The sequence below is a fragment of the Microtus oregoni genome, unplaced genomic scaffold (assembly GCF_018167655.1).
Source record: "Microtus oregoni isolate MIOR12 unplaced genomic scaffold, Mior012 000117F_ref0000505, whole genome shotgun sequence".
NCBI lineage: Eukaryota > Metazoa > Chordata > Mammalia > Rodentia > Cricetidae > Microtus > Microtus oregoni.
The window spans coordinates 1,034,748-1,061,409 of NW_024544746.1; the positions used below are offsets into that span (position 1 = coordinate 1,034,748).

General features: G+C 45.5%; 1 protein-coding gene across 1 annotated transcript; it reads left to right on the forward strand.

The window, feature by feature from the left end:
* Nucleotides 1-1,327: 1,327 nt before the first annotated feature.
* Nucleotides 1,328-25,171, forward strand: LOC121444141 (WD repeat domain phosphoinositide-interacting protein 3). The gene is made up of 10 exons (XM_041645936.1): nucleotides 1,328-1,508; nucleotides 8,258-8,332; nucleotides 11,708-11,809; nucleotides 14,001-14,088; nucleotides 15,902-15,996; nucleotides 17,328-17,518; nucleotides 21,988-22,073; nucleotides 22,876-22,977; nucleotides 23,634-23,755; nucleotides 24,006-25,171. Exons 1-10 carry the CDS (start codon nucleotides 1,442-1,444, stop codon nucleotides 24,110-24,112), a joined length of 1,035 nt encoding a protein of 344 aa, XP_041501870.1. The 5' UTR covers nucleotides 1,328-1,441; the 3' UTR covers nucleotides 24,113-25,171.
* Nucleotides 25,172-26,662: the final 1,491 nt, after the last annotated feature.

Genomic DNA, 26,662 nt, shown 5'->3' on the forward strand with positions numbered 1-26,662 from the left:
TAGAGATTGCTCAGTAGTTATGAGTACCCCCTGCTCTTACAGAGGACCTGAATTTAGTCCCCAGCATCCGCATCTGGTGACTTATAACCACCTGTTAACTCCAGCTCTAGGGGAATCTAACTTCCTCTTCTGGCCCCCGAGGGTACCTTCACCCATATGGCATACACTTACATAGAAACACACACACTTAAAAAATAATAAATCTTTAAAATTTAAAATTTATGTAGACAAAGTAAGTGCATTATAGATGTCACGGTGGTGTTTGTTTTTGCAAAAATTTGGAGATCCCAGACTCACTTTGCTGAGAAAAAAAGCTTCCTCAAATTAAATGTGGGTTTCATAAGCAAAATCAAAGCTGCTTGTTAGTGAGGTAACTGAAATCAGGCTGTAAGGTGGGGGGGAGGGAGCTCACAAGCTCTCCCTGTGAGACTCACTTCTTTCCCAGGTTGCTGGATGGGGCAGAGAGATGGATGAGCATATCTTGGGTCATCTGAAGAACTCTCACAGAAAATTACCCAAGATGGGATAGTTTACAAATAACAGAAGCATTAGTCTCACAGTTTGAAAGTTCTGGAGGCCAAAACTTCAAGAACAGGACTCCTACATGATGGCTCGCTACTTCCAAGATGCTGTCTTTACTGGGGGAAAGGATGGTAAAGTTAGGGAGAGGCCGGTGCGGAAAGAAGCGATCCGGAGAATAGTAGCCATTCAAGTTGACTGTGGTCTAACTGGGGTCTAAACCTCTGTGACCAGGACACCCCAACCAACAGCCCCCACCCCGTGATTAGTGCGGAAGGCGGGAGTGGGGGAGAACTTTCCTACTAGGGTTGTGTCCTATGAGGCTCTTGGAGTGAGGGAGGTGTCTCTTGAGGGAATTTGTATCTGTGGGAAGACGAGTCAGTCGGTTGGGGGAGCCCAGAAAGACACAGGAGATCGACTGTGTCGGTTTCTTGGCGGGGGTCCGTTTCTTGGAAAACGCAAGTGCCAATTCAAGAAGGCTGCTTCTGGGGGAACGTGCATTCCGTGGGAAGGCGGCTAGGGTTCCGGGAGAGTCTGCGACGTGGGCAGGCGTGTCGGGCGCGGTCCCGTCGATCCTGCCCGGCTGTGTGAGAGCCAAGGCACCTACCTCCCTCCGCAGCTCCTCCTCCGATCCGTCCACCCCGCCCCTCACGGACGCGCTCGGCTTTCCCCGGCCACCAGCTTCCCAGGGCTGGAAAGTCTCAGGCGCACTGGGCTCGCAAGCTGCGCGCGCGCACGCGCACCAGCGGGCCCGCGCGCACTGACGACGCACGCGCTGACGACACACGCACGACGCAAGCCCCTAGGACCGTCGCTTCCGGCCGCGGCGGCCCTAGCGCCGCGCGACGGGGTAGATCGTCGGGTTTTGAGCGGAATGCGGTGCTGAGGGGCGAGGGACCCCCGCTCCCCCCGTGACGGCACCATGAACCTTCTGCCGTGTAACCCCCACGGCAACGGGCTGCTGTATGCCGGCTTCAACCAGGACCATGGTGAGACTCCGGGCCCGGCTCCGTGGCAGTAACCCCAGCCCTTCCGGGAGACCCCGACACTGCAGGGCCCCGGATCTGTCTGTCGCGAGTGTCCCCCTCGACCCTAACGGGAGTCCTCGGTCACGCCCTGAGACCCCAGACTCTTGGGGGAGATCTCCGAACCACCCTGTATGGAGACATCCCCACCCCCCGCTTTTCCAGCCAGGGCAACCACAGCGTGGCGAGCACACCCCCCAACCCATGTCCCTGCGGACGCGCTGCCTCTCCCCGCGGGCAGCCTCACTTTGTACCGGGTGCCTAGACCACGCAGGCTTACTGCTGGGCATAAAGGTCTTAAAGCGTTTACGTTGCCATCGGGTGTCGTCGAAGGTCCTACCGGTCACGGAGCGGCAGTTTGTCGTGGTTCTTGTGGGCTGGCATCTTGATGCGGGTCCCAGCAATACCCCTCTTCCTCCCCTCCGGTATTTTCTTCTGTTCAATAGAATGAAAAGACGTCTATGATTTGCCTTTTTGGGAGCTGCTCTATGAGTTTTGGGGTCTTGGGGGAGATGTTTTTTTATCACTGTGTGCTGTACTAAAAGATGTGGGCAAGGAACCCCTGCCTCCGATGTCAAGTTCCCCTTTCTATTTTTTTTCCTTGTTTTTTTTCGGAACAGGGTTTCTCTATGTAACCCTGGGTGCTCTGGAACTCACTCTGTAGACCAGGCTGGCCTCAAGCTCTGATTCACCTGCCTCTGCCTCCTGTGAGCAATGATTACAGTGAGGCCCTCCGCCCAGCTCAGTTACATTTTTCTAAATCTCCCCAAAGGAAGAGAAAAGCTTAAAGGCTGTTATTCTGGGCTTCTAAGAGTTTTAACATCTTAAGCAAATGTATGATTTCCTATCCCAGAAAAATGAGCTTAACTTGATTTCTGTTGTTGGGACAGGATCTTGTTCTCTTGGCCAAGCTTATCTTGAGCCAAGGGATCTTCCTACCCACAGCCTCTGGGGTAGGTGGGATTACAAGGCTGATTCTACTACTGCCCCTGGCTAAGAAGTTGATTTTTTTTCCTCTTAAAAAAAAAAACCTTTAAGTTTATTTTTGAGACGGTTGCACTGTGTATCTCGGACTGTTCTGGACTCATAGAGATCCCCTCCCTTTACCTCACACCTAGCCATTTTTGTTTTTGAGATGGAGTCTCACTCACTGTAAACTGTGCTGATCCTCCTGTTTCATATACCATACTCACACCATCCCTCTTAATTTTTAAGTAATTTATTTTGAAGTGCTGGGGTACAAAAAAAATAATTTTAAGTAGGTAGTACTATTGTGTATCTTATCTATATATATTTACTTGGAGTTCACGGGCTAGCTGTTTCAGGAGGTTTGAGGGATGCATTCAATATAATCAAAACCCGAAGGATAGCTATAATGTTTCTAAGGTAAACAAAGCTAAGGGGTAGAAAATGTCTGTCTTGTGACAGGTGTAGGAAGCTTTTCCTTTAGATTTGGAGATGGGCATATTTACTCTTGTATTTGAAGGTACTGGCAGTTCTTGGAAGAAAGCAGACTGCAGTGTTGTAGAGCAGCCTGGGATTACTGACCTGGTGGTCCCATTGTGGGGACTGTGAAGAAGCACAGTTAGCACAGCGTGGTAGGGGTAAGACGTACAATGGGCATCCTCTGGCCAAACATTCTGAATTTAAGAGCAGGAAAAAAAAATCAGTATTTTTTAAAATAAATTTTGGTAATAAAACCTTTTACAGAATTAATAGTTATACAATTCCTTGAGAAATTCACTTTTAGCTGGGCATGACAGTGCATGCCTTTGACCCCAGCACTTGGGAAGCAGAAGCAGGCAAATCTCTTGAGTTTCAAGCTAGTTTGGTCTACAGAGTGAGTTCCAAGATAGCTAGGGCTACACAAAGAGACCCTGTCTCCAAAAACGAAAGAAAGAAAATAGCTTTTGAGCTGGCAAATTGTTGTAGTTACTTTTCTGTTGCCCTGATGAGCCAGCCACCTTGACAGTGACACACCTTGTCTAACAAGCCCATATCTCCAAATCTTTCCCAGTTACACCAACTAGACAAGTATTTAATATATGAGCTGATGGGTGTTGCATGGAGGGGCCTGCTTGTTTGTCCTGGCCGCCTGGCTACCTTACACCCCAAATAACCACACAGAAACTGTATTCATTAAAACACTGCTTGGTCCATTAGCTCCAGCTTCTTATTGGCTAACTCTTACATCTCATTTTAACTCATTTCTATTAATCTACGTATCGCTACATGGCAGTGGCTTACCGGGAAAGATTCAGCATGTCTGTCTCTGACGGCTCCGTGGTGTCTCTGTGGTGTCTCTCTCCACCTTCCTTCTCCCAGCATTCAGTCCAGTCCTCCCGCCTACCTAAGTTCTGCCCTATCAACAAGGCCAGGGAAGTTTCTTTATTCATTAACTAATGAAAGCAGCACATAGACAAAAGAACCTCCCACACCATTTCCCCTTTTCTGTTTAAACAAAAAGGAAGGCTTTAACTTTAACATAGTAAAATTACATATAAGAAAACAATTATCAAGCAAGAATTGCAGTTACAGTAGTTATATCTACTTTATCTTTTATCATAACTAAGGAAAACTATAACTATAAATTATTCAACTCCATCAAAGACTCCAGAAGGATATACTATTACCTAAGTAAACAGGAAGTGCATTGTAAGCAATTTCCAAAACTCTAGAATTGACAGAGTCATCTCACCTCCTGGACAGTCACCCAAAGTTCTGTATCATTGAGGCATCCATCTTCAGCCTACAGGCCCATAGTATCCAACAGACTTTTTCATAAAGCAGGAAATTTCAAAGACAGTTCAGTCACTTTCTTCTGTATCCTGCAGAATGTTTCGCAGACTCTTTCATGAAGCAGGAACCCTGAAGGATCATCTCACCTTTAGGCAAGTTCAGCAGTCATTTCTCTGTGGGTCCTGCATGTCCAGTTAAGCAATCCAGGCAAGAGCAGTTTCTTGCCCAAATGGCTAAACAACTCCATAAGGAGTCTCTTCAATGCCCATCCTCTTCTTGGAGTAACTGGTGCTGCCAGGAGCAGACGTGTCTCATTGTCATGAAAAGTCCTAAGTTATTAAAACATTTAAATGCCATATTCTGAAGGTCTCTGAAAGATTTGAAGAATAACTAACTGAAATATATCTATATATCCAGAAAACCTAACTAACATGACTACAGTCTTGACTTATTATAAATGACTACCGTTTACATTGCATTCTTAAATGGGCTGCACAAACACAATGCCTTAATCAAGATCAGAAATATAAATATAACAAAATTGACCTTAAATTTGTCTCGATAAATGTCAGGGTTTCTGTCCTGACAATTGCTAAGTCCCAAAGAAATCACATGAGGTCTACATTAGTTATAAACTGTTGGCCTGGTATCTCAGGCTTCTTATTGACTCATAACTTATATTAGCCCATTATTCTTATCTGTATTAGCCACATGGCTCAGTTCCTTTTTCAGCAATGACATCTTGCTTCTTCTGTGGCAGAGTCACAACTGCTGAATAAGCTTTCCTCTTTCCAGAATTGTACTGTTCTCATCGCCCCGCCTCTACTTCCTGCCTGGTTGTCCTGCCTCTACTTCCTGCCAGGCTACTGGCCAATCAGTGTTTATTTAAAATATAATTGACAGGATACAGACCATTGTCCCACAGCAAATAAACCAAGATCCATACCAAAGCAAATTATTCATATCTATGTCATATCCCTTTTAAATGTAAAAAAACAAACATTTATAGTCAGTATTTGAGAATATGGGCATAGATTTGTCCATACTGCTTCCTGCTGTTTGGGGGTGCTGTTAATCAGGTCTTTCATGGTGTATCCTGTGTGCTAGGTTCATTCCAGTCAGCAGCTGGGCAAAGTAATTTTTTGAGGGTGTTCATGGTGACCTTTCGGGGGCGTGGTCTATGAAACCATATTCGCCTGGAAGCAATCCACAGGTTCTCATCTTCTGTGAAAACAAAAGAAGAACCTCTTTTTCCCCAAGCAACATGTCGTTAGACCCAAATTCTGAAGTCAAGATACCCTTAGAATATACATGCTGGTTTAGCATGTATATTCATACAATGAAATGTCTCTCTGTACTTAGCTCCTTCACAGTCAAAAAAATTCAAAGAAAACACAATAATATACAGAATCCAGACTCTCTGAATTTTCCATTTTTACGTGGCTTATTTTTCTTTACTCCTTTTAATCTATGACTATTTGTACTCTGCCTCTTTAAAGACTTTACCCCTTTTTTAAGCATTAACTTTATTTTATGACTCTACACTCTTCCTCTCTCTCCCAAGCCTGCATACATTATCCAACACTGTCACCCATTTAGAGGTCTTTTATGTCTGAATCTGTAATTCTTGACTGTCCAGGAGCACTTCTTAAAATGATAAGTGCTTCTTAAAAACTCAAGTTGTGCCATTAGTAGGGGTAATACGGTACTACCTGTTTGCCTGCCCAGTTTAAAACTTAAGCCGCGCTATTACTATGAGATATATGGTAGTTTCAGCTAGCTCTGCACAGTACAGCATGGTGGAGCTGCTTTCATCTCTGAGCCGAGCACACTGCTCCAGTTCCAGGTACACTGTCAGTCCAGATGCCATCAAGCAAGCTGCATGCAGATGCTGCTCACAAACCCAACTCAGATGCTCTGTAGCCAGACCTGCCTAAAAGAGTCAGGGCTCGCGTTGGCAGTGGCCCAGACAGCCGGCATTTTAAAACCGCTACTTTTTCCTGCTGTGGCTGAGTCAGGAAAATCTCCCTTAAGGGAGCCAGTAAAGAGCAAAAAGCTGTGTTAAACTCTCTGTTTTTGTGTTTAAAATTAAGCTCTCTCAGGTGTTTAAAGTGGATTTAGTCCCTCATGTTGGTGCCAATTGTCGCATGGAGGGGCCTGCTTGTTTGTCCTGGCCGCCCAGCTGGCTTACACACAAAATAACCACACAGAAATTGTATTCATTAAAACACTGTTTGGCCCATTAGCTCTAACTTCTTATTGGCTAACTCTTACATCTCAGTTTAACCCATTTTTATTAATCTGTGTATCGCTACATGGCAGTGGTTTACCGGGAAAGATTCAGCATGTCTGTCTCTGGCGGCTCCATGGTGTCTCTGTGGTGTCTCTCTCCACCTTCCTTCTCCCAGCATTCAGTTCCGTCTTCCCCACCTACCTAAGTTCTGCCCTATCAACAGGCCAGGGCAGTTTCTTTATTTTTAACCAATGAAAGCTGCACATGGACAGATGGGGGCCATTCTTACTCAGTCACAGGAATGTAGCTCGGTTAATGGAGTGCATGCCTAGCTCTCATGAGGTCATGGGTTTGGACCAATACTAGGGATGGTGGTAGAGTCCTGTAATCTCAGCACTGGGGAAGTGGAGGCCGGAGGATCAGGAGTCCCAAGGTCTCTGGCTAGAGTAGCATTATGCATTGAGTCTGTTACAACTTGGTTTGGCTTATACTGATTTGTAGATTTACTCTTGGTGTTTTGTTTTTTTGTTTTTTGTTTTTTGGTGAATTGTTTTTGTTTGTTTTGGTTGTTTGGTTTTCTTTTGTTTTGGTTTCGACTTTTTTTTTTTCGGTTTGGTTTTTGAGACAGGGTTACTCTGTGTAGCCCTGACTGTCCTGGAACTCTGTAGACCAGGCTGGCCTCAAACTCAGAGATCCTCCTGCCTCTGCCTCCCCAGTGTTGGGAATAGAAAGCATGCACCATCACCGACTGGCTGCTCTTGGTGGGTTTAGAGATCATTTGTTCATGCAGAGGCCAGAGGCAGGCAGGTGTCTTCTCTGTCTCTGGAGGTGAAGCGTGGACTAGAGCTGGTACCACAGAGAACCTTTGCCTCCCTTAACCCACTGCTGTGAGGAACCAAACTGCACCATTGAATTGGGAGGAAAAGATGAAGTGTTTGGTTTCCTTCTCTCAGCTGAAGCTTGAGTTCAGTAATAGTTGAAGTTAGTGTAGTTTTATGTTGCCATGATTATAGGAATCACCATATCATCCTGAGACCTGGGTGGTTTTTTGTTTTTTGGGTGTTTTGTTTTGTTTTTTGAGACAGGGTTTCCCAGGAACTAGCTCTTGTAGACCAGGCTGGCCTCGAACTCACAGAGATCCGCCCGCCTCTGCCCCCCTAGTGCTGGGATTAAAGGCATGTGCCACCACCACTCGTCCTGGGTGTTTTTTCAGTTCCTAGCAGTACCTTTTATTTGGACCTTGACAATCTCAGTATGTGACTTGGAGACAGTGTCTGACTGGGATGTCCTAAGTCAGTCACTACTTGTGACTGTGACAGGAGTTTGAGGAGTCTGAACAATCAAGAGTGAGGTCCTGGGAGACCTCAGGATTGCTCTCGAGGAGGTCACCGTGGAGCTGGAAAAGAGCAGCCCCCACCTTGTCTCCTAGCACTGCACATCCCTAACATTCTACCTGACACAGCACTCAAGCACTGTGTTGTACAAGGGGAGTCTGGTGAGACTCTGGCGCTAGTGAGAGGTGTGTCCGGTGTTTAAGCAGAAACCTGGCCCACTGGAATGCCAGAGAAGGGCCCAGAGCGGGGAAACTACATGGTAAATGCCCATCCAAAGTACATTCCAGGTCGCTGTGGCTTAGTACACAGCATATATGGTTTGAACATGTGACAGAAGCTTCCCTGGACCCCTTCTGCTGGCAACAGCCCTGGGGATTAACATGTCTCTTCCATGTTTCTTACTTTAGGATGTTTTGCATGTGGAATGGAAAATGGATTCCGAGTCTATAACACCGATCCACTCAAAGAAAAAGAGAAACAAGGTACGGTATGGCGATCGTTTGCTGAATTCCCCCTCTTAGCCCTCAGTCTAGAGAGAAGACCTTGACCTTTTGTAAACGGGGCGACCATGTTTCTCTTCCTCCTCACATCTTCAGTCCTGCTACCTCTGCTGGGAAGAATAAGGTGTATTTAATGCACTTTTCTTCCTGAATGTAAAACTAGAGACATCAGATCATGGGTTTAATCCCAGTTATGTAAATGTCCAGCATTTACGAAGTATTAATAGCTGGGTTTAATAATAGCTGGGTTTAATGGCACATATCTGTAACCCTGGCATTCAGATCGTAGCGCTCAGAAAGCTGCTGTAGAAGGATTGTGAGTGAGTTCAAGACCAAGCAGGGCTTCATAACAAAACAGTCTGGAAAGAGAAAATTTTTCTTTATAATGATAAACTATAATTCTTCCTATTTATTTCAATATCTTTTTTTTTTTCCCGAGACAGGGTTTTGCTGTGTAGACCAGACTGGCCTTACACTCAGAGACCCACCTGCCTGTGCCTCCACCACTAACGCCTAGCTATTTTGGTGTCTTGATCCATGTTTTGTTTGTTTTTTATTTAAAATTTGTGTGTGTGTGTGTGTGTGTAATGAATGTATGTCTGTGTACTTCTTGCATGCCTGGCTCACAAGAGACCAGAAGAGGGCATTGGGTTCCCTGGAACTGGAGTTACAGGCAGTTGAGAGCTACAAGTGCTGGCAGTCAAAGCTGGGCCCTTGGGAAGAGCAGCCACTATTCTTAACTGCTAAGCCATCTTTCTAGCTCCTTAGTCTGTGTTTTCATAAAATAAAAATTTCCAAAAGCTGGAACTAGAAATTGTATAGGTAAATAAAATAATTGTGCTTTTCATTTTTATGATTAATTTTGATAAGTAGAGTTATTTTCAGCTTACTTTCTCATCCTATATATTTTTTCTTAAATGTTTGTCAGTTCCTGGTCCTTAACTACTGGGATAATAAAGCATTAACAATAAGTGAACAAATTTTAGATAAATTATTGAAAATGAAGAATCATGGGGCTGGAGAGATGGTTCAGCGGTTAAGAGCATTGCCTGCTCTTCCAAAGGTCCTGAGTTCAATTCCCAGCAACCACATGGTGGCTCACAACCATCTGTAATGAGGTCTGGTGCCCTCTCCTGGCCTGCAGGGATACAGACAGAATATTGTATACATAATAAATAAATAAATATTAAAAAAAAAAAGAAAATGAAGAATCATAACCATTTCTCTCCAAAGTCGGGTTTTAAATTTTCTGATTCCAGTACTATCTTAGCTCTATAAAAGGAAATTATCATCCCGCTGAAGTTGCACATATCTGTAATCCTGGTGCTCTGGAGGCTGAGGCAGAGAAGTGTGAGTTCTAGCTGTAAAGTGGGGCCCTGACTAATAAAGCACCAGTGGATATGGTGGTGTGAGCTTTTAATCTCCGCACTCTCTACAGAGTGAGAGCCCTGTCTCGGACTGAAAACAGACACTGTCTTCTATTCCTTCATGAAACACCATAGCAAGAGCAACTTGGAGAGGAAAGGGTTTATTCAACTTTTATAGCCCACGTAACTGTCCGTTGATAGAAGTCAAGGCAGAAACTCAACAGGCCAGGAACCTGGAGGCAGGAGCTGGTGCAGAGGCCGTGGAGGGTGCTGCTTACTGGTTTACTCCCTGTGGCTTGCTCAGCCTCCTTTCTCATAGAACTCGGGACCATTAATCCAGGGGTGCCACCACCAACAATGGGCTGGACTTTTCTCATCAATCAGCCATTAATTAAGAAAATGCTCTACAGCCGGGCGGCGGTGGCGCACGCCTTTAATCCCAGCACTCGGGAGGCAGAGCCAGGTGGATCTCTGTGAGTTCGAGACCAGCCTGGTCTATAAGAGCTAGTTCCAGGACAGGCTCCAAAGCCACAGAGAAACCCTGTCTCGAAAAAAAAAAAAAAAAGAAAATGCTCTACAGGCTGACGTACAACCAAATGTTATGGAGGCATTTTCTCAATTGGGGTTCCCTCTTCTCAGATTACTCTTGTTTGTGTCAAGTTGACATACAACTAACCATACAGACATCAATACTAAAAGTACAATCGCTGTGATTCAACAGTAATGCGTTAACAGTAATGAGTTATTTGTGATCAGCTGACCCACCCACCCACCCTCCCTTCTTTCCCATCTCTTAGTACAACAGACGGTTAGAATAGTTCTCATGCACACACATAAACACCCCACACGTGAAATCACGGATTGACTTAGCCTTCGCTTTAGGGCTTCTAGTATACTTCTTCCATTTGTTGGTTTATTTACTTGTGAGACTGTCTTTGTATATAGTATAAACTAGCTTTGTGCTCTTCAGTATGTGCAGTGTTGGGTGCACATGCTGAAGTCAAAGTTTTGTGGGTTCTGTTCTCTTCTATATTTATATAAGGTTCTGGAGATCAAACTCAGATAGTCGGGCTTTGCATGGCAAGCTCTGTACCAACTGAGCCATCTTGCACTCTTAATCCTCCTGCCTCAGCCTCCTGAGTACTGGAGTTACAGGTATGCACCACAACTGCTTACTTCTCCAAAATCTATAGAACTTGTTGCATCTTAAAATATGAATTTGGGAGCTGGTTGTGGTGGTGCACACCGTTAGCACTCAGGAGGCAGAGGAGGAGGATCTAGGCCACTTTGGAATACATAGTGAGCTCCTGGACAGCCAGGGTTGTATAGAGACCCTGTCTTAAAGAAAAAGAGAAAAAGAGAGAGCTTTATCTAGGTATATGTGTGTACACACACACATACACATTTTCCACTTTTACTCAATTAGTTTCTCAGGGAATTTGTTCTTAGCTCTCAAGAGACTCTTGCTCACAATGACAGAAACTTGAGAGAAGTCAGGAAAGCCTGACTGTTTTCTGAGGTAGTCACCATTTCTACTTCAGATGGTATTTGGTTACAAATTGATGATTAAGATTAAAATGCTAGGGCCTGAAGGGATGGCTCAGCAGTCAAGATTGATTCTTAGCACCACATGGCAGCTCACGACTTTCTACGATTCCAGTTCCAGGATTTCCTAATACCCTCTGCTAGCCTCTGCGGGCATCAGGCACACACTTCATACACAGATGTGACACAGGCAAAGCACCCGCACACTTGAAATAGTGAGGGAATGAAATGCTGGCTAGGTCAGCTGTGGTGGTACGTATTTTAATCTTAGCACTCAGAAGGCAGAGGCAGGCAGAGCTCTTAAGTTTTAAGCAGGGCTTAGAGCCAGGGCTTTCATAGTGAGACCCGGCTCAAAAACAAGTAAATAAATGAGTAGAGTGCTTAGCGTTGCATGGTGTCACTTTCCCATTTGCTAAACATTTTAACTTTTAAATTATCATTTCAGAATTTTTAGAAGGAGGAGTTGGCCACGTGGAAATGTTATTTCGCTGTAACTATTTAGCTTTAGTTGGTGGTGGAAAAAAGCCGAAATATCCTCCCAACAAAGGTACAGTAGTCCTGTCTTTAAAACCTTGCCATGTATGTCTTGGTGCCTGAATTTTGTAGAGCGTCTTATGTCTGTAACCATGTGAGAGCCTCTCTAGTAGTCCTCTGGGGTGTTGAAAACCACTGGAAAAGGAGCTTCCAGAGAGTAGGTGGAGGTCAACTGTTAATGACTGAGGTTTGCTTCACCTGTAGTGGGTAGTGGTGTAACTGTGATTGGTAAAGCAAAGTCTAGGGAAGTTTTTTTTTCCCCTGCTGAAAGCCATGGACTCATAGAAACATTAACTTGTTGTTCACATAGAACAAAGAGCCAGGTTGGCTGTGGGTGCATGGTTTACAGTATTGGTGTGGATCTGTTGTTATATATATATATATATATATATATATATATATATATATATATGTTAGAGGAAATTACAGTTGAGAGGTATGGCCCTCCTAAAATTTCTTTTCACTGTAGACATCACACCCTTGGTTGAGCTTAATCTAGCTTTTGTTAGAAGGAGGAAGTGAGCACAGCTGATCCCATCTGAAGGAAGAAAGCGTGAGGGGGGAAAAGACCTGAAAAGAAGGAGAGAAAAAAGCACAGGGAAGATGGAGGGTTACTTGAGAATGAAGTGGGGCGTGTCTTGGGGATGAGGGAGACTAAGTGTAGATGGAAGTTTCTGTACTGCCTGGTCCTGCAGCTGTTCAGTCCCAGCAAAACACACAGAGGCTTATATTAATTATAAATTGGTTGACTTGACCTGTTAGCTCAGGCTTATTATTAACTAGCTCTTACAACTCAAATTAACCCATAATTTTTGTCTATGTTAGCCACATGGCTTGGTACCTTACTCAATGAGGCATTCTCATCTCTTTCCTCTCCATCTGGGTGGTGACCGCAGACTGCCTTCCTTCTTCCCAGAATTCTCCTAGTCTGGTCGCCGTGCCTGTACTTCCTGCCTGGCTACTGGCCAGTCAGCGTTTTATTAAACCAAAAAGACTGACAAATCTTTACAAGATACAAGAGCATTATCCCACAGCAACTAAGTGGTAGTTGAGGGTGTACTGGGAAGGTAAGCTAGTTTCTGGTAAAGAATTGGAATAGCTCATGTCTGATATAGGAAAAAAAGAAAGGATTGTGAGGGCGGGAAAGTACCTTGGGTGTCTTGAGGCTTTGTTTCTATTACCGAGTTCCCAAAAAGGAAAGAAAGGGGACCATGTACAGAGGCAGAGGTGATAATGGGTCCTAGGCTTGCCGTTCTCAGTGGAGCTCTATGCACACGGGAAACAGCCAGCACTCAGGTGAGGTTGGCCCTGCAGTTCTGCCTTTGTTTTAGAATCAGGAGCAGAGAGATGAAAAAGTAGTGTGGTTATGGGTAGGGATCTTGCCCCTCCCCTTTTCTTTGTGCTAAGTCTTATATTCCCTACTACCTATCATCATTTTTAAAGATTTTAAAAATTATTTATTTATGCATGGGGTAAGGAAGAGAAGTTTCAGAAACTGGTTCTCTTTCCACCATGTGGGTTCGGTGGGTTCCAGGTAGTGAACTCAGGTTATCAGACTCAGCACAGAAACTTTACCTATTGAGCCTTCTCTTTGCCACCTGCCGGTTCCTTCTCCTGCTTTCCCCCCTACTCTCTCCTTTTCTTTATGGTGCTAGGAACTGAACCTAGGCCTCCAAAGGCATGCTAGACAATACTCAACAGTGAGCTATCTTCCCAGCCGGTTTTTAAAAATCTATTTCTGTACATGTGTATTTGAGTGTACACCACATGTTTGTGAGTGCCAGAGGAGGCCAGAAGAGGACATTGGAGTCCCTGGACCTGGAATTATAGGTGATTGTGAGTTACCAGACGTGGGTGCTCAGAACTGAACCTGAGTCCACTGGAAGAGCAGAAAGCACTGTTAACCACCAGGCCATCTCCAGCCCCCTCTTCACTCTCTCTGGCACTGAAACACTTCGACGAGTCACTATCGTCACTCTTGCTTTTTAGCTCATTCAGGTGAAGCAGGCTTGAGTGTGTACGACAGGTAGGTTTCCTAAGACCTTGGTTGTGCTTGTGTGAGTCGGGAAGGGTTCTGAGGGCTAGCTCCACCTAGCCTTGCAAGCCTGGCCATACCCTGCCTTTTGGCCTCACGTGTCAGATGCCACCTGCAGCTCTGCACTGTGGGCCACTTGTGACGCCATATGCACTCTCTGGTGTTTCAGTGATGATCTGGGATGACCTGAAGAAGAAGACAGTCATCGAGATAGAGTTCTCCACGGAGGTCAAAGCTGTCAAGTTGCGGAGAGATAGGTGGGTTCAGTGGTAATTTTCTTTTTTTTTTTTGGTTTTTCGAGACAGGGTTTCTCTGTGGCTTTGGAGCCTGTCCTGGAACTAGCTCTGTAGACCAGGCTGGTCTCGAACTCACAGAGATCCGCCTGCCTCTGCCTCCCGAGTGCTGGGATTAAAGGCGTGCGCCACCACCGCCCGGCTCAGTGGTAATTTTCTAAGTGGAGTTTCTTTTCCTGAAAAAACAGATACAGTGATTTTCTGTGGAATAGTGTATTGAAATGTCAGTAACTAGTTTATGACCCATAGCAGAAGAGGGTGGGTTTTTTTTTGTCACTGTTTTTTGTTTGTTTGTTTTTTACTTTGTTTTTGTTTTTGTTCCTTCTGCCTTGAAGAAGGCTGAAAATTTGATTGGCTGCTAGATTCTGCAGAGGGATGTTCTGGGTAGGCATGGGGATGTCCCCAGGTCTGCATGTGAAGCACCACCGCAGTGTCAGCTGGGCTTCGTCAATTGCTACCTTTTACTGGGTGTCCCGTGTAGAGGAGAACTTGGAAGCTGATCTTGTCATTGACTCTTCCCTGCTGAAAGTAGCCGGCCCTGCCCAGCCTTGCCTTACATAGCTTACCCTGTTAGCTTGTTGACTGGGAGAAGGAAGAGCTTCATCACTATCCCTTGTGTTTTCACTTGATGTGATTTATGTGTCATGTTCCTAAGATTTCCCTGTATGTCAGCTGTAGAGTTGAGTGTATGTGGGAGCTGCTCCTGCATCATTCTTAGCTTAGTTATGGTAGTGTTTAGAGGCTGTAATAATGCAAATATTTGGCCCAAGCTAATAATCTTCTACTTGGAAATTTTTTGGGTGGTGTTTTGTTCTGTTTTTGTTTTAGTTTGTTGATCAGGGTTTTTTTTTTTTTTTTTTTTAACTAGGTAGCCCAAGCTGGCCCTAAAGTCTTTCTATTCTGTCTCAGCTTTCCAGGTGGCAGGAGGGGCTTCTCAGGCTTGTGCCACAACTCCTGGTACAATTTCCTTAATTATAGAAATGTTTTAAGAGTAAGAGTGTAATTCTGTGATGTGTCTCACCTTGCTAATGCTCTAGTTGAGATGTCTGTCTGCTCATGAAGTTCCTCTGAGAGTGACCTCTGAAGGATGGTGGACCCATCCAGCTGTGCTCTGAAGGATAGTGGGCCCTTCCAGCTGTGCTCAGCCCCTATGCTTTTGCCTTCTTGGCCACATTGGACCTGTTTGTAACAGGAATGGTGGCGCACACCTATAATCTCAACACTTGGGAAATGAAGGCAAGAGGATAAAGAGTTAAGGCCACCCTCGAGTATGTAACAAGTTCAAGGCCACTTCAGACTGTATGAGACCCTAACTCAAAAAAAATAACACAAAGTAGGTGTGTTGATAGACACTTACAGTCCCAGCACTCGGGGATCAGACAAGAGGACCCCTGTCAATTTGAGACTGAAGCCAGCTGAGACCCTGACAAAAAATAAAAACTAGCCCAGTCATTTTTGTGTGAGGTATCCTGTGTTTCCGAGTTTCACAGTGGGAACAGAAATCTCAAAATGCGGGCTGGAGAGATGGCTCAGTGGTTAAGAGCATTGCCTGCTCTTCCAAAGGTTCTGAGTTCAATTCCCAGCAACCACATGGTGGCTCACAACCATCTGGAATGAGGTCTGGTGCCCTCTTCTGGCCTGCAGACATACACACAGACAGAATATTGTATACATAATAAATAAATGAATATAAAAAAAAATTAAAAAAAAAAAAGAAATCTCAAAATGCTTATTTTACTTTTGAGGAGAGGAGCTCTGATTGCATTTTTCTTTTCAGAATTGTTGTGGTTCTGGACTCCATGATTAAGGTGTTTACATTCACACACAATCCCCATCAGCTGCACGTCTTTGAAACCTGCTATAACCCTAAAGGTGAGAACTGGAGAGGAAGGCAGCAGTGGGGACACAGAAGAGGCTGGGTGCCCTGTGAGCACTCAGACAAGCGCGGGAGTGCTAGCTTTTCCTCCCTGCCTGCCCGAGCTCCCTTAGCATCCTGGATGCCACACCCTTACCACAGTCTTGGGGTTCTTCCTCTGCTGACTGCCTCCGGAGCTAACCACACTGGGAGCTGCTGAGCTCTGGCCTTTTGTTCTTCTTTTTTGAGTAAACTTTTTGTAACTGACTTACGTATCCAACCTCACCCTCATACTGTCGCAGAAATGGTCATTTCCCTTCAGTCATGTTGTGCTATAAATTGCATGCTTACCCCATCTTTCCCTTCATTTTTTTCTTTTCCTTTTCTCTCTTACCTCTTTTTTGTTTGTTTTGAGTGAAGTCTTGCTAGGCTAGTCCTGAACTTCAGGACTCGGCTGCTCCTGACTCAGCTCCCAGAGTAGCTGACACACTAGCCAGGAAGTACATGTTCAGCTCTCTGAGTACTTGTGTTTATTGAGACAGGTTCTCATAGCCTAGGCTGGCCTCCTACACACACTCCTGCCGCAGCCTCCTGAGTGCTAGGATTTTGCAGGTGCTGTGCTCCACCGCACCCTGCTGAGAACCATTGTTTTTGATACAGGGTATTGTTTTTGTCTTGTGTATTACATTACTTTGGTTCCCTTTGTTTTGATGAGTAAGAATCAAAAGTCTCTTTTGGACTCTCCATTCTTTTCCAGTGATCCATATGCTGGTACCACCCTGCTATTATTGCTGAAACTTTAAAATTAATCTTCTGGTCTTACTTTATACATTTACATTTTTTGTGCATTTTGGGGGGGGGGTCTTTTAGGACCTTTCTTCCTCATAACCCTCCCTGTCAGCTTGTGTGCTGAGGGTTTAGCTATGTCTTTGAAGGCTGTGGATGAGTTAGACACAGGCAAAGCTGGCTTTTCCAACCACGGCCCTGGGAAGTATGTCTGGGTCTCTGCATGTTGTGCTACATCTTTGTCTAGATTGACTCTAAGTATTTGAGAGTTTGTGTTATTGCTGATGGAGTAGTTCTTAAATTCTGTAATTTTTGTTGTATTCTCAGTAGCTGGCATTATGGAAGACGGACGCCTGATAGATAAATGTGTTGAGTAGTAAATTGTTCAGCAGTTGTTCCCTGTGTAAGCAGGTCTCGTGGGCAGCAGCTTGGTCAGCCCCAAGACTCTTTCCAGTCAGTGACTATTCCAAGGTCGATACACTCCACAAATAGTTGACTTGTGGCTGAGGAAACAGGCTTAGCCAGTGTCGTCTTCCAACCAGTTCTCTCTGTCTCTGCATAGGTCTCTGTGTCCTGTGTCCCAACAGTAACAACTCCCTTCTCGCCTTCCCCGGCACTCACACCGGCCACGTACAGCTTGTGGACCTGGCTAGCACCGAGAAGCCACCAGTGGACATTCCCGCACATGAGGGCGTCCTGAGCTGCATTGCTCTCAACCTGCAGGGAACACGAATTGCAACTGCATCTGAAAAAGTAAGTGCAGGCCTCCATGCCAGTGAGATCTGACTGTGGGTCGGGGTCTAGGCCAGGCCTCCAACATTGTCTGCTTTACTTCCTGTTCCTTACAAACCCAGTAAAGACAGACTGCTAAGCGGGGCCCTCGGAAGACTGAGGCGGACTTAGGTCTTGGTTTTCTGGTGATACTGCCTAAGGATACTTCCTCATTGACTTAACCACAGATGAGACTTTGGCACATTGACCGTTCTGTTGGTTCCTTTCTGGTGCTGGGATAAAGCTCTATGACTAGCAGCAGCCATGGAAGGGTTTGTTTTGACTTTCAGAGGGAGAATCCATAACAACAGATGAAGCTGAGAGGTTGCATGGGGGTGGGCAGTGGGTTTCCAAAGCCGACCCCAGTGCTGTACTTCCTCCAGCAAGCTTCTAGCTCCTAAAGATTCCATACTCTCCACAGGCAGTAACAGCTACTGGGGCTAAGTGTTAAGACATTTGAGCCTATAGGGGAATGCTGCTCACTCAAACCCCCATAACCGTGTTGTCCTTTATTTTTGTCTGAAGTGAAAACCAAAAATTTATACCTATTTTTAGATTATTTGAGGGGGGAGCGTGAGGGATGGAGGGTAGCTTTGTAGAACTGGTTTTCTTTCTGTATTTGTGTGGGTTCCAGGCATTGAACTCTGGTTGCCAAGTTTGTGCTACAAGTACCTTTATCTGCTGACCACTGCATAAGCTTCTGAAAATTAGTATTTTTTTTTACTATGGTTTCCACTTAGGACAGTAAGCCCAACTTCACCTTGTAGGAAATTATTAATTAAAGTGAGCCCACAAGCCAGTGGTGTTTCTATCAGTGGATTCAGCCTTCTGGGAGAAGTCACAGTTAGACTCTGCCCTGCCTAGTTGTTTCCTGAGCTGCTGTTAATAGACAGCAGTGGTCAGTGTATCTGTGGACAACAGCAGAGAGTTAGCAAGTCTACTTCTTCCTGTCCTGGTTACCAAGAGGCCTAGGTAGCTGCCTCAGCCTCTTAGACAAGGACTGTTTTTATAGATTTAGAAATGGGGTTTTTCTCAGCTGGGAATGTAGCTCAGTTGATAGAATGCCTACCTAACTATATACAATTCCCTGAATGTGCTCTCCAGAGCTACACTAACCATGGTGGTGCACACCTTTAGTCCCCGCACTGGGAGGCAGAGGCTCTAGACGTTCCAGGCTAGCCTGGTCTGGTGGTGGCACATGCCTTCATCTCAGCACTTGGCTTGTCTGGTCCACGCAGACCAGCGAGAGCTACACAGTGAGACCCTGCCTCAAAACAAAAGGAGGTGGGCCATAATGATGCATACCTGTTACCAGTACTTAGGCGGTGGGGATAAAAGAATCAATTCTTGGCCAGTCTGGTATGTATAAGATCCTGTCTTCAAAATTAAACAAACAAACAATAAATAAATAAATAGAAACTGGTGTCGGTAGGATGGGCTTATCTGGCAAAGGATTTTTTAAAAATTCTTTTACCCTTAGATTCTTCATTTTCAACTCCCTACACCTCAGTTACACGTATGCAGGTGATCGTGTGCACATGCGTGTGTGGAGACTAGAGGTCAACTTCAGATGTTCTTCACATAGCCATGTTTTTGAGATGGTGTGTTATTGGCCTGGAACTTGCCAAGTCAGCTATGCTGACTACCAGTGAACACTAGTGACCCCGCCATCTCCACATCCCTGGCGCTGAGGTTACAGATGTGTGCCATTCCTGACTTTTTAAAAATGAGTTTTGTAGCCGGGCGGTGGTGGCGCACGCCTTTAATCCCAGCACTCGGGAGGCAGAGGCAGGTGGATCTCTGTGAGTTCGAGACCAGCCTGGTCTACAAGAGCTAGTTCCAGGACAGGCTCCAAAACCACAGAGAAACCCTGTCTCGAAAAAACCAAAAAAAAAAAAAAAAATAATAAAATAAATAAATAAATAAAAATGAGTTTTGTACGCTCCTGGTACTTGCACAGTAAGTACTTCCCTTGTTGGGCTTGCTAGCCAGTCATTGTAGCTGAAATAATGAGACCCAGCTTCAGTGAGAGAATCTGGGTCAAAAAATAAAGTTGAGGGCCATAGAGAAAGGACCGAACATTTACCCTTGACCTCTAATTGTGTATATACAGTTGTGGACACCCTCACTAGATGAACACACACATCAGAATCCATTAGAAATGTGGGACATGTGTGATCTTTTTTGTTTTCTCAACTCGGCAGAACTTTGTATATTTACCAGTGTGGCTTAGATAAAACTCAGGCTTTATGCACACACTGGGCTGACCCCAGAGTCAGCTTATGATGATTTGACTTGAATTTTCTTATCAGCTTTATAGTGACAATAAAACTACACATTCATTACAAACTTGACTCTGAATTTTGGTATTTTCCTTTCTTTTCTCCTTCCTTCCTTCCTTCCTTCCTTCTTTCCGTCCTTCCTTCCTTTCTTCCTTCTTTCCATCCTTCTTTTCTTCCTTCATTTTATTTTTGTTTTGAGCCAGGGTTTCCCTTGTGTAACAGCCCTGAGGGTCCTGGAACTCATTCTGTAGACCAGGCTGACCTCAAACTAATAGAAATCTTCCTGCCCCGTCTCCTGAGTGCTGGGATTAAAGGTGCGTGCCTCAAGTCCAGCAGAAATTTGGTTTAATTATTTATTTGCTTGCTTGTTTGCTTTGTTTTGATTTTTTTGAGACAGTTTTTTTTTAATGGTTTTTCTGTGTATCCCTAGCTATTCTCAAACTCTGTCTGTAGACCAGGGTGACCTTGAACTCACAGAGATCTGCCTGCCTCTGCCCCCTAATTTAAGTAATATGGTATCGTTCTTGTATTGATGGGTGACAGCAGCAAGGCACAGCTACCTGCCAGGAGTAACAACCGATATGCCACAGTAAACCATGCTGCCAGTGTTTCTTTTGTTAGGACAAGGTGTCTCTGTATGTTCCACACTTTCCTGGAATTCACTATGTAGCCTAGACTTACCTGTAACTCAGTAGTTTGGGGGAGTGTTTTGTTTTATTTTTATTTTGAGAGCCTTACTAAGTGTAACCCTGGCAAGCTATGAACTTGATGTCTTCTGTGCCACCATGCCCAGCTCCAGCCTTTTTATGGATACAAATATTCAGTAAGTACAGCTTACTGTAATAAGTAATAAGTATTACTACAGTAAATAGTGATAGTGCACACCTTTAATCCCAGCACTTGAGAGGCAGAGGCAGGTGGATGTCTGTGAATTGGAGGCCAGCCTGGTCTACGAAACGAGTTCCGGGACAGCCAGAACTATTACACAGAGAAACCTTGTCTCAAAACAAAACAAAAATCCAAGTATTCAGTAAATACGTGATAGTCATATATATATGAAACCTATTATATATATGTAGATATATAACCTATTTGTTACAAAATATGTTCTTATGTAAAAGCATTTTACTCAACGTCAGGCTGTTTCATTTTGCCAGTTAGAAACCTTTTTATATTCCATTCTGTCACTCATTTAATGTAATATTTATAAAACTAGTAACTATAGCCAGGCTTAATGGCTTACTTCTGTAATGCTAGCACTTGGAAACAAACAGGCAGGGGAGTTGAAGCAGGAGCATTATGGCCTCAGGACCAGCTGGGGCAATCCTTTGGTGCAGTATGAGACTCTGTATCAAAAACAAAACAAAAACCAGATAAACTAGTAACTCTGGGTAGGGGTAGGTGGGGGCTGTTGGTGGTTGGGGTTTTGTTTTTCATTTTTGTTTTGAGACAAGGGCTTACTATGTAAACCAGGCTGGCCTCAAACTCCTAGAAATGTATCTGCCTCTGCCTTCCAAGTATTTGTTTGTTTTAACAAGTTTATTTTTAATGAATACTGTTAGAACACTGGATTCTGCAGTAATTAATGTTTTCTTCTCTAGAATTTACTTGAACTTCATCTTGTTAGACTGGATTCGTACGGCCTTGCCATTGATAGGACTGAGCAGTGCGGTTGGTTAGGTGGATCCAGTGCCTGTCAGGCTTGTTTAGGACACTTTGTGGCAGTTTCCCTCCCTGAGGCATCTCCAGAGGTTGCCAGGTCATCGTCCACAAAAACTGTTTTTATGTTTCACTTTTAAGGAAACATTTTTTTTTTTTTTTTTTTTTTTTTTTTTTTTTTTTTTAAGTTTTGAGTCTTTTGAGCACAGTTCTTGCTCAGGGAGGTTGGTGCAGTTGGTGTGTAAGTTCTCCTATCATTCTGTGCTGCCTCATTTCCTGAAAGGAAGAGGGCCTGGTGCCTGTGGAGAGGACCTGCAGCAGGCGGGGGATGGTCTTGTGGCCCCTCCTGCGCTGTGCCTGAGCTAGCAGACAAGAGACACACTGGATTCTAGGTGCTGTGGGCGAGTCGATACAGGGCTGTCGGGGCCAATGGGTCTTTATGTAAATCGTTTCAGATTGATGACAGAGTTACAAATTGTTGATAATGAAACACTTCACTGTTTTTCAAAGGGGACCCTTATAAGAATATTTGATACTTCATCAGGGCATTTAGTCCAGGAGCTACGAAGAGGATCTCAAGCGGCTAATATCTATTGGTAAGGGCTTCACCCTGGGAGCAGTAGAACCAGGGTGGCGGCACAGGTGGGAGGGGGTGGCTGAGCTGTTAGGTTATTGGGTTTCAGCTCTTTTTATTACTGATTTTACTTCTTATTATGGGCCTTCCCTCTCCTGCTGCAGCATGGATGTTTGCCAAATTCTTCCCATCTCCCTCTATTCCAACTTCCTTCCCTGTGGTGCTTACTTCCCCCTTTATGGTAGAGGCCTTGCTGGTTTGTCTATAATTATTGTAGCCAGTTTGTTTCGTTTTGAGAGTGAACACTTCTCCTTTAAGGGTCCACAATGTATGTAGTGCTAAAGCCCAGCCAGGCAGCATTTCATACCATGGCTACAGCAAGAGCCTGCCACCACCCTGGCCACTTCTGGCCCGTGGGTATTGAGATTGGAAGTTTAACCTGTGTGCCCTGGCCCTAGGCACACTCCCCTACATGTCTGCTGTCAGCACAGAAGGCATATAGCCATTGCCTGCTACGACACACTTGGGAGCCACCTCCTCAGGGCAGGGTATGCCTTTCTCACCTGAACCTCCTGAAACTGGCATGGAGGTCCTCTCAGGAAACCCCACACCATTCACTGGCACACAGGCATCAGCAGTGGTGCCTAGGGGCACTGGTGAACAGAGAGTGATCCCTGGTTCCATGGTGAATGCTTTTGACACGACAGTGCTGAGACCTGGGATGTGGGCTAGTTAGTGCATTGTGTGTGTTGACAACAAGGGAGTTGGATCTCTCTGGTTCTCTGTATCTGCACAGACCCAAGCCCTGTCTGGTTTCTCTGCAGCATCAACTTCAATCAGGACGCTTCTCTCATCTGTGTGTCCAGTGATCACGGCACTGTGCACATCTTTGCAGCTGAAGATCCAAAAAGGAATAAACAGTCTAGGTGGGTTTTAGGAGTTCCCTGTGTTACCTGTAAGGGCAAATCTGATGTCAGTTTAGGTGTTTGTGGGATTTGAAAGTGAATGTGGAATGATCCTGCACCTGTTGTTCTACTTCCAAGGCCCCATTACTGTCAGGTTCTTTGACACTTGGTTCTGGGCAGGTTAGTTCCTGAATGTTGCCATGCTCGTCGAGGGTTAATCTGATGGCAAGAGAGCCTGTGCCCCTTCCTGTGCCGAGAGCCATGCTGTCTTATTACAGAACCATGACTTTGTATATAAGAAATGAGATCACTCCGTCCAGGGCTGGAGAGGTGACTCATGAGTTAAGAGCACTGACCCCTCTTCCAGGGGGCTCTGGTTCAATCTCAGTACCCACATGGCAGCTTACAACTGTCTGTAACTCCAGTCCCAGGAAGGCAGTGGCCGGTGGACCTTTATGAGTTCAAGACCAGCCTGGTCTACAGAGCAAGTTCTAAGACAGCCAGGACTATACACAGAGAAACCCTGCCTCAGAAAACTAAATAATAATAATAATAACAACAGCTCTGAGCTGTAAAAGAATTTCAGAATTTTCAGCAGTGCTGTGGTATCAAGCCAGCTACACCTCTGTCTCTGTCTTTGTGAATGTAAAGCCTCTCTTTTCTTCTTGTGCTTACAGTTTGGCATCAGCCAGTTTCCTTCCAAAATACTTCAGCTCCAAGTGGAGCTTCTCCAAGTTCCAGGTTCCATCAGGCTCCCCATGCATCTGTGCCTTTGGAACAGAGCCCAATGCAGTCATTGGTGAGTAGTTAGTTCATCTGTGTGGGAGGCCTCAGCATGTGGTCCAGACTGCACCAAGTCCTGTGGCTGGGGTGGGGCCTACTCAAAGCCTTCAGCATTTAGGATGCTATTAGTACCCTTCCATTTTCCCAGGAATGCTTTGATGGTAGATCTGGGCATTGTGAAGGTGACTTGCCAGTCCTCATTAGATGAGCATGTACCCTGGCGGGCTGTAACTGTGCTCATGTATTGATGTGGTCTCCCCTCCCAGCTATCTGTGCAGACGGCAGCTACTACAAGTTCCTGTTCAATCCCAAGGGCGAGTGTGTCCGTGATGTGTGTGCACAGTTCCTGGAGATGACCGATGACAAGCTGTGACTCTGCCTGTGAGTGCAGCTGATGCCACCACCCAGCGCCCTGTGGACTCCTGGGGCTGGTGCCAGTGCCCCAGGCCTGTGGGTGAGGGGCTCAAGGACCCTCTCGAGGACCTTGGTCTCGAAGCCATACGTGGTTGTCTGCCTTCCTGAGCAAGGCTTCTCATTCCCATATCAAAAGGACTCGTCCTCATGGTTCTGCAGACTCTGTGGCTCTGAGCATCTCAGGCTCTTGCTGGCCACCACCCTTTAGTTCAGCTGTGATGTTAGCATTAGTGACACCACCACACCTTCATGCCAGCAGGCTCCCTGCAGTCCCTGGGGACTGTCCAAGCACGAGTCAGTGGAAGCTGGTAGGGATGAGTGTGTCAGGCTTACGTCCTACATCACTCCAGAAGGGTAGAGAACCTTCCGCCACACGTGAGGAGCACTGTTCAGAGCACATGCTTGGGGTTCTCACCAGACCTGCCAGAGAACAGGATGAGTTACATCCCGCTTGAGGCACAGTCCTCAGGCTGCGAGGGAGGCAGGGTCTCCTGGTTTAGTTTGGGCTAAAACAGAACTTCCCATTACCTTTAGGGAACAAAGTAACACATAGACTTTAAAAATCACTTCCAGAAGAAAGCATTACTTAACTTAGGGGCCTTCTCAGTGCAATTTCCATGTGCCTGTAGCTGCCAGTTGTGTGTGGCGTCTACCCTGTCTCATCTCTCCAACACCCACAGGAACACACGCTAGCATTGGGGATGGCAGGCACATCCTGGTACTGACACAGGCTACAGGCTCCGTGTTTCTGTGCCACTCGAGGTATATGTTTAGTTTTTTACATATCTTCTAAGAAGCTCGGTTTTGCGGTTTTGATTTCGGGTTGCAAACATTTAAGTTGTGCCCAGCAGCAGGTTCTCAGTTCTGCCAGTTCCTTCATATTCCTGTAATCGGCTAACTGTGGATTTGATGTCAAGTATGCATGTTACTTTATGTGTATTTAATCATGAAACTTAATTTTGCACACTTGTTTGTACTGTTTCTTTGAAATAAAAGTGACTAATTTTGTTGTACTCTATCTGTAAAGAGCAGAGCCATGTGTAATGAAGCCAGATGTTCTCATCCTGAGTATATAACGGGATTAGGGTCCTGCACCTGCTGCAGGGCAGACCTGTAGGTCATTGAGATGGGAGTAGAGTGCCCTGTTACATGGGTACCTCATCAGCACAGCCTCTGAAAAGAGAAACCGAGTTTGTATGGTTTAGGACCATCCAGAGAGCGGGTACAGATGGAACACTTCATAAAAAAAAATTTGGTGTCACTGCCCCCTGCCATACCAGCGTTGGCTTCCTGTTTTCACAGGTATCAGCAAGCTGCCCTTCGGAAGGTTCTGTGAGGCACCGCTCGTCTATATACTTTGGCTGGTGTCAGACTGGTTTATATAATATTTTTGCAGTTTTGGGGGGCAGGCAGTGTGATGATCCTTCAATGTTTCCAACTTGCAGTGGTCCTGAAGCGTGGGTCTTCCCAGTGTGAATTGGAGCTTCAGAACTGGGGAGGCAAGCAGGTGACAGGCGATGATACACCAGGATTTGAGGCAGTGTTGTGCTCCAGCACCGCGGGATTGGCACGAGGCTAGGATGGGTGGCACAAGAGGGCCTGGCATCTAATCATGCTGAGGGTGTATGACCCTGGGCAAAGCCTTGTTAGTGGCCTCCCCAGTCAACTTTCCAGCCCACACCATCCTTGGCACACCTTGCAAGGGACAGTGAGCACACATGGGCTCCCTGGGAGTGGCAGTGCAAGGGTTAAGAGAAAACTCTTAGCGCTGCCTGCTCCTCAGTTTTGTTCTTGTCTCTGGGTAATAATAGAATTGGTGGACCATGCAAAGCTCTATAGGTTTACAGGCATCAGCAGACAGGGTTTTCAAACACCCAGTGGTAGGTGGGCCTTGACCCAAGAGGGGATATCTGAATGCTGGCACTTAAACAGGAATTCCAGAAGCTCCTGATTGGCTGTTTTTCCAAGGTGTGGTCTTAGCATCTGAGGTCCTCCTGGACATGAGAAACTGCACTTTCGGCCTTGCCCACTCTTCTCAGCAAACTAAATGTTACCACCTGCGAGAGCTGCCAGGTCCTGCACCAACATTCGCCTTTCTCAGAAACCACAGGCTCACATGGTTGAGTGGACCCCTGGCCGTTCCTCCTCCCCTTTTGGCCAACGTCCCTGTGGGACCAAGTCTTTGTATAATGTTTTCTTTCTTCAGGCAGACCATGCCTCTGGGTGCAAGCATGGTCTATAGCCTGGTGGTCACAGTCATGATGTACGACCTCTCCTCAGTTGGCTGATCGAGGTGTTTGGTTGACTCTCACATTTTGGAAAGTACTTAGAATTTAAAAAAAAATAAAATTTATGTAGTTCTTTTTTGTTGTTTTTTTCGAAACAGGGTTTCTCTGTGTAGCAGCCTCTGGCTGTCCTGGAACTATTTAGACCAGGCTGGCTTCAAACTCAAGAGATCCACCCGCTTCTTCCAAGTGCTGGGATTAAAGGAAGGCACCACCATGCCTGG

What these genes read in the sequence shown, in the direction of transcription:
- LOC121444141 (XM_041645936.1), top strand. Translation starts at nt 1,442, where the DNA reads ATGAACCTTCTGCCGTGTAACCCCCACGGCAACGGGCTGCTGTATGCC. An exon ending in CAAAGAAAAAGAGAAACAAG is followed by an intron (nt 8,333 to 11,707) that starts GTACGGTATGGC and finishes TTATCATTTCAG; the next exon opens with AATTTTTAGAAGGAGGAGTT. An exon ending in AACCTGCTATAACCCTAAAG is followed by an intron (nt 15,997 to 17,327) that starts GTGAGAACTGGA and finishes GTCTCTGCATAG; the next exon opens with GTCTCTGTGTCCTGTGTCCC.